Source organism: Salmo trutta, unplaced genomic scaffold (genome assembly GCF_901001165.1).
Source record: "Salmo trutta unplaced genomic scaffold, fSalTru1.1, whole genome shotgun sequence".
NCBI lineage: Eukaryota > Metazoa > Chordata > Actinopteri > Salmoniformes > Salmonidae > Salmo > Salmo trutta.
Window position 1 is genome coordinate 7,778,396 of NW_021822911.1, and position 8,060 is coordinate 7,786,455.

The 8,060-nt window shown below is 39.3% G+C and overlaps 1 protein-coding gene across 1 annotated transcript; it reads right to left on the minus strand.

The window, feature by feature from the left end:
- Positions 1-1,678: 1,678 nt before the first annotated feature.
- On the minus strand, positions 1,679-5,012 carry LOC115186448 (zinc finger protein 271-like; the record flags this gene model as incomplete). The annotated part of the gene is made up of 2 exons (XM_029746075.1): positions 4,988-5,012; positions 1,679-2,967 (listed from the first exon to the last, which is right to left on the minus strand). Coding segments are annotated over exons 1-2 (1,314 nt in total), but the record flags the coding sequence as incomplete, so codon positions are not given.
- Between the last annotated feature and the right edge of the window lie 3,048 nt (positions 5,013-8,060).

The window sequence follows — 8,060 nt, forward strand, 5'->3', positions numbered from 1 at the left end:
CTCCTGCAATATCTCGATAGGCATGTTGTTGGATCAGGGCCCAGTCCCCAATGTCATGCTCTTGTACATTTGGGTTGGCACATCTGAGAACGATCCCTGATATTCTAAAAGCAGGATAACAATGTCAATATAATTGTACCCAAAAATTGTCAGTTGGTTGCATAAATAATAATGATTACTAAATGTTACATGAATTGTAAATATGAAATATTTAAACCAAATGTACACCCCTTTGTTAATATGTATTGGCAATAATTAACTTAATGGTGAGGCAAGAAATAATAAAACGTATCTTTTGTCAGGCTGGATGTTTGAAATATGAGGTGATTTGAGTCCTGCTTCTTCAGTAGTGGAATAAAGACAATTAGCACTTGAACGTTGCAAAGAAATACTGGAGTGATGTCAGATTGTTAATAAAATTGATTATAGGTGTATAGGCTGCGTCCATGTGTATTTAAAAAAATGTAAACCTTCATTTAACAGTAACCGAAAGGTTGCTGGATTGAATCCCTGAGCTGACAAGGTCAAAATCTGTTGTTCTGCACCTGAACAAGGCAGTTAACCCACTGGGCCGTCATTGTAAATTAGTCAGTTAGGAACAAATCCTCATTTACAATGAAGATACCGGACGTATATTGGTCTTCTTTTCAATGACATGTTGCTAGGTGGGATAGCCCCAATGTCAAAACACAGTTTTAACGTGTCCAAATCAATAACCAATATGCAGAAACAGTTTGTGATATATTGAAAACCTAAACATAAAATGGGCCATACTATATAAACAAACATCTGCCACAATAATCATATCACTTGTATTTTTTTTAAACAAGCACCTTATAAACTGCACAAGCACCAGAAACACTGTTGTTTTGACAAGTAGCAATAAATCACTGATATCGATTAATTGGGAAATCAGGAAACTAACACAACTAAAAAAAAAAACATTGAAATGGGATATCTTTCACCTCACTGGTTAGAGGACAACCTGCAGAAGACAGTCAGCTACATTTTGGAGTGATGCATTTAAATGTAGGGGTCCCTAAACAAAGGAACACAACACTTATTTGTCATCACTCATCGATATCATGTTGAAATCATTTATGTTACAGGAGGGAGATGAGGTTGCACGTCTTGTTAAAACTAACAACTCAAAACCCACATGGAATCTGGGAAGAATGTGCACATCACCGGTTACTGTAGAAAACAGCTACATTGTGATTCCAGTGCGTCACCAACGTGGTAAGTGTAAGCCAGCTCTTTTTTTCTTAGTCACTTTTTGTTAAATCACATAAATAGTAACTCTTCCATTTCAGAGCCTGGATTTTCCCCCTGAGGCTAATATCCATATCATGTTGAAATCAATAGAACAGGGGACAAACGTTTAGGGTTCTACATTGTGACATCATTAAAATACTCCTACTACAATGTTAAAACTTTCTACATTGTGACATCATTAAAATACTCCTACTACAATGTTAAAACATTCTATATTGTGACATCATTAAAATACTCCTACTACAATGTTAAAACATTCTATATTGTGACATTATTAAAATACTCCAACTACAATGTTAAAACATTCTACATTGTGAGATATCATTGATATCATGAAACAACTCCTTCATGTATGTATTTTCTGATGTTTGATCAGATAACTTTTATCAGAGTATCTCTTCCCACATTGAACACAGCTATAAGGTTTCTCTCCTGTGTGTCTCCGCTGGTGTATAGTCAGATAGCTAGATGTAGTAAAACTCTTCCCACATTGATCACAGCTATAAGGTTTCTCTCCTGTGTGTGTTCTCTGGTGTACTGTCAGACTGCCAGACATAATAAATCTCTTCCCACATTGATCACAGCTAAAAGGTTTCTCTCCTGTGTGTAGTTTATGGTGGGATTTCAGGGAGCTTGACTGAGTAAAACTCTTCCCACATTGATCACAGCTATAAGATTTCTCTCCTGTGTGTGATTTCTGGTGCATCTTCAAAGTATGTGATGTTGAAAAGCTTTTTCCACAATCTGAACAGTGGTGAAGTTTCTCTCCTGTGTGTCTCCGCTGGTGTATAGTCAGATAGCTAGATGTAATAAAACTTTTCCCACATTGATTACAACTAAAAGGTTTCTCTCCTGTGTGTGTTCTCTTGTGTACTGTCAGATTGCTAGAATTAATAAATCTCTTCCCACATTGATCACAGATAAAAGGTTTCTCTCCTGTGTGTAGTTTACAGTGGGATATCAGGGAGCTTGACTGAGTAAAACTCTTCCCACATTGATCACAGCTATAAGATTTCTCTCCTGTGTGTGTTTTCTGGTGCATCTTCAAAATCTGTGAAGTTGAGAATCTTTTTCCACAATCTGAACAGTGGAATGGTTTCTCTCCTGTGTGAACTCGCTGGTGTCTAGTCAGATGGCTAGATGTAATAAAACTCTTCCCACATTGATCACAGCTATAAGGTTTCTCTCCTGTGTGTGTTCTCTGGTGTACAGTCAGATCTCTAGACGTAATAAAACCTTTCACACATTGATTACAACTAAAAGGTTTATCTCCTTTGTGTGTTCTCTGGTGTACTGTCAGATTGCTAGACTTAACAAATCTCTTCCCACATTGATCACAGCTAAAAGGTTTCTCTCCTGTGTGTAGTTTACGGTGTGATTTCAGGGCGTTTGACTGAGTAAAACTCTTCCCACATTGATCACAGCTATAAGGTTTCTCTCCTGTGTGTGTTCTCTGGTGTGATATCAGGTTGGTTGAATGAGTAAAACTCTTCCCACATTGATTACAGCTATAAGGCTTCTCTCCTGTGTGTACTCGCTGGTGTATTTTAAGGTCTGATGAATATTTGCAACGTTTCCCACAGTCAGAGCAGCAATGAGATTTCTTCCCTGTGGGTCTCTGCTGGTGTTTCTTGAGGTGTTCTGATGTGGAGAGACTCTTCTCTAACTTGTCAGCATCATGATGTTGTTGAGGCTCCCCAGAGGATCCACGATAGTCACATCTCTCTCCTGTGTGAACGACAATGTCAGATGGTTAAAGTGCGCACACAATTTTGGTTGCAGAATCACCTCCCTGCTAGTATATCTAGTAATGAGGAAACCACTAGTTATGGATGTAGTATATCTGGTAACGAGGAAACCACTAGTTATGGATGTAGTATATCTGGTAACGAGGAAACCACTAGTTATGGATGTAGTATATCTGGTAATGAGGAAACCACTAGTTATGGATGTAGTATATCTGGTAATGAGGAAACCACTAGTTATGGATGTAGTATATCTGGTAATGAGGAAACCACTAGTTATAGATGTAGTATATCTGGTAATGAGGAAACCACTAGTTATGGATGTAGTATATCTGCCTGGAGCAAAAATGGTGAGCGAAGATTTTAGTTTTTCACAATGTATTCTGAATATTACAGCTCACTATCAGCGCAAGATCAGGAGTGCTACTCAAGGAAACTCACATTAAGTTCTGTGTCTATTCACTAATTCACCACCATGGTGGAAAACTCAGGGGAGTTCTCATAGGCTGACAGCAAAAATAGCCTCCATTTACCGGTAGCTTATGAGTGCATTTCACATTTTACTTTTGGATTATAATTGTAAGGCTCGCTTGAATCTCTTGGGGCTAGGGGGCAGTATTTTCACGGCCGGATGAAAAACGTACCCAATTTAAACTGGTTAGTACTCTTGCCCAGGAAATAGAATATGCATATTATTAGTAGATTTGGATAGAAAACACTGAAGTTTCTAAAACTGTTTGAATGGTGTCTGTGAGTATAACAGAACTCATATGGCAGGTAAAAACCTGAGAAAATTTCAACCAGGAAGTGTAAGGTCTGAGAACTGTAGTTCTACTTTTGAATACCTAGAGAAACTACAAATACTTAGGGGTCACGTTGCACTTCCTAAGGCTTCCATTGGCTGTCAAAAGCCCTCCGAAAGTTGTTTCATACGTATCCAGTAACCGGGCAGAATATAGGAGCTCAGTTACTGAGTGGAGGACAAAGGGTTTGGAAATGCGCAGTCACGTGAGCGCGCCTTTCCTTATTTTTCTTCTGAAATGAATACGCTATTGTCCGGTTGGAATATTATCGCTTTTCTATGAGAAAAATACCATAAAGATTGATTTCAAACAGCGTTTGACATGCTTCTAAGTAGTTAGAGAGCATTTCAGAGATCTGAATACAAAAAACTGTCTGACAGCAAGATCCAGTATTTAAGTTGAAGTTCATCATATGACAAGCTTAATGTTATGACTATAACTACTGTTCCCTGAAGGAGGGAAACTAGGTACAACATACTAATAAATCCACACCTCGCTGGAAGCCCCGCATTCCACAGGTGATGAGCGTGAGACTCGGATATATTCCTTAAATGATTTAATCCTTAAATTTAATACCTCACTTCACCGACCCAGGAAGTGGCGGAGCCAAACAGGTGTTGTAACTCGTTCATAACTGGCACGCAGATCGGTAGAAATGGTAAGATAAATTGGCACTCCAAATGGAAATGGAAAAAGTTTGCCTATTTTACCGGAAACTCCAGGAGCATAACGTCAGAATTAACGAAGGCCAGCAGCAGGTGGGGAATTGGTTATTTTCTTCTGGTTATATTGATCTCTGGCTTCCTCAAGTCATTTGTGTGTGTTAATTATTTCATCAAACGCTTGAAGCATCAGTTCAGTTCAAGTTCTGCACATACAGTTGATTTTATTAAACACATGGGGTGTGTCTATATGAACAAATACACGTCATAAAATTTCAACCAATCAATTGGTAGAAATAAAATACTATTTTTTATTTTTATTTGGGACAGCCCCAGAACATAGTGCATTCAGACCGCTTCCCTTTTTACACATTTTGTTACGTTACAGCCTTATTCTGAAATGGATTACTTTTTTTTAAATGATCAATCTTCAGACAACACCTCAAAATGACATCACAATACCCCATAAAATTCAGAAGAAAGTTTAGAAATGCTTGCATACCAGTGGTTTTATTTCTGTAGAACATGCTAGTACGCTACAGTAGATTGTATCTCTCTAGGTCATGCCAGTAGACTACAGTAGGTTGTATCTCTCTAGGTCATGCCAGTAGGTTACAGTAGGTTGTATCTCTCTAGGTCATAACTCTCTAGGTCATGCCAGTAGGCTACAGTAGGTTGTATCTCTCTAGGTCATACCAGTAGGTTACAGTAGGTTGTAACTCTAGGTCATGCCAGTAGGTTGTATCTCTCTAGGTCATGCCAGTAGGTTACAGTAGGTTGTATCTCTCTAGGTCATGCCAGTAGGTTACAGTAGATTGTAACTCTCTAGGTCATGCCAGTAGGTTACAGTAGGTTGTATCCCTCTAGGTCATGCCAGTAGGTTACAGTAGGTTGTATCTCTCTAGGTCATGCCAGTAGGCTACAGTAGGTTGTATCTCTCTAGGTCATGCCAGTAGGTTACAGTAGGTTGTAACTCTCTAGGTCATGCCAGTAGGTTACAGTAGGTTGTAACTCTCTAGGTCATGCCAGTAGGTTACAGTAGGTTGTAACTCTCTAAGTCATGCCAGTAGGTTACAGTAGGTTGTAACTCTCTAGGTCATGCCAGTAGGCTACAGTAGGTTGTATCTCTCTAGGTCATGCCAGTAGATTACAGTAGGTTGTAACTCTCTAGGTCATGCCAGTAGGCTACAGTAGGTTGTATCTCTCTTGGTCATGCCAGTAGGCTACAGTAGGTTGTATCTCTCTAGGTCATGCCAGTAGGTTACAGTAGGTTGTAACTCTCTAGGTCATGCCAGTAGGTTGTAACTCTCTAGGTCATGCCAGTAGGCTACAGTAGGTTGTATCTCTCTAGGTCATGCCAGTAGGTTGTAACTCTCTAGGTCATGCCAGTAGGCTACAGTAGGTTGTATCTCTCTAGGTCATGCCAGTAGGTTACAGTAGGTTGTATCTCTCTAGGTCATGCCAGTAGGTTACAGTAGGTTGTAACTCTCTAGGTCATGCCAGTAGGTTACAGTAGGTTGTATCCAAGTGGAAACAATTATCAACCCAATGTGGAAAGTGTTGAATTTGGTCAACAACAAAATGAATGGCTTATTTGCTACGTGAGGTTTACTTGATCCAACAGAAGTTTCGTAATGATTAAGTTGTTATGTGGACACGTGACATACCGACAACTTTGATAAAACACTATTGGAGTTGTCTCCAGATTGCTATGCATATTCATGCTAGTAGCTTAGCATCTCTCTCCATTGAATACAGGCGGTTGACGACAACAACCCTCATAGAATATAAACAATAGATTACAATAATAAGATGTATCCACCAATCCAAAGACAGGATAGGTGGGAGATAGACAACCCACAGTGCAGCTTTGTGGACAACGACTCCCCTTGTTAGGACGGAGAGACATCTTGTCAGTATATCCATAATCTTTGGTGTAGCCAACCCAACTCTCACATGGCTCTATTGGGGGTCACGGTGTGTAGTAAAACATCACTACATTAAAATCACTACATGCCGTGGCCCCCAGTCTGTGGTCAGCAGATAGACCCTTCTCAAATATATATGTTAAGTCACTTTTTGGAAACGGAATGGAGAAAACAAGGGGTAGCTTGTTCTCTACGTCGTCTGATTCTAGACATATCAGTCATCATCCCAGGACCCTCCGTTGAAGAGGTATTGACGAGACAACTCCGAATATCCAAAGTTAAAAACGAATTGAAGGCGGTACTTACTGGTGTTACTCAGATCTCCTGTCTCCTCCTCTTCATCTTTCAATGTGACAGTCATCTCTCCTTCCTTCTTCACTCCAAAAACGTCATCCTCTTCTTTCACTCTGAATGCATCTTCCTCTTCTTTCACTGTAACGTCTTCCTCTTCTTTCACTGTAACAGACTCACCCTCTACTTCTTGTTTTACTGAGACATCCTCATCTTCCTTCTCCTCTTTCACGACAATGTTCAGTCCCAGAGCTTCTTTCTCCGTCCAGCAGACCTCCTCTTCTTTAACAGGAGGGTAGTAGTTTAGGGAGCTCATGTTCGGGGATGTTAGCTAGCTAGCTATCATTAGCGACAAGGCTAATGCTACCTTAACCAGCCAGCTACTATAGCTGACTAATAAAAAAATAACGTAATATTAAATTAAATAGGTTAACAAGTAGATACGACAGAAGTGTGTCTAAAACACAGTAGCTAATATAGACCGAAAGCGTATAAATAGGTTGAATCTTTCGGCTATGTTGGCTAGCAAGCTACCGAGGTGGTTGACGAGCTGTTTATGAAGAACCGTCCACTAGATTATACGTCACGCTGCAGCATCGCCTGAAAGACGCACATCGCCGTCTGCTGACTGGAGGGAAACGCAGTTGAGGATCACATTTTATATTCAGACTAAGATTATTTTACATGGATTTAATTACATAATACTATTATATTGAGACATAGAAAGACAGGAATGTGTTGGTTGATTAGTGAGAATAAAAAATGTTTACTACAGCACATTTAAGGCAGTTTCATTCAGTCAAACAACATATAAATAAGTAGCCAGCTACTGTAGGTCTATACTGCTCCTACATGGTGTAACAATACATCATGTAGATGTATATAATGAACAGACTAGGTCTATACAGCTCCTACATGGTGTAACAATACATCATGTAGATGTATATAATGAACAGACTAGGTCTATACTGCTCCTACATGGTGTAACAATACATCATGTAGATGTATATAATGAACAGACTAGGTCTATACTGCTCCTACATGGTGTAACAATACATCATGTAGATGTATATAATGAACAGACTAGGTCTATACTGCTCCTACATGGTGTAACAATACATCATGTAGATGTATATAATGAACAGACTAGGTCTATACTGCTCCTACATGGTGTAACAATACATCATGTAGATGTATATAATGAACAGACTAGGTCTATACTGCCCCTACATGGTGTAACAATACATCATGTAGATGTATATAATGAACAGACTATGTCTATACTGCTCCTACATGGTGTAACAATACATCATGTAGATGTATATAATGAACAGACTAGGTCTATACTGCCCCTAC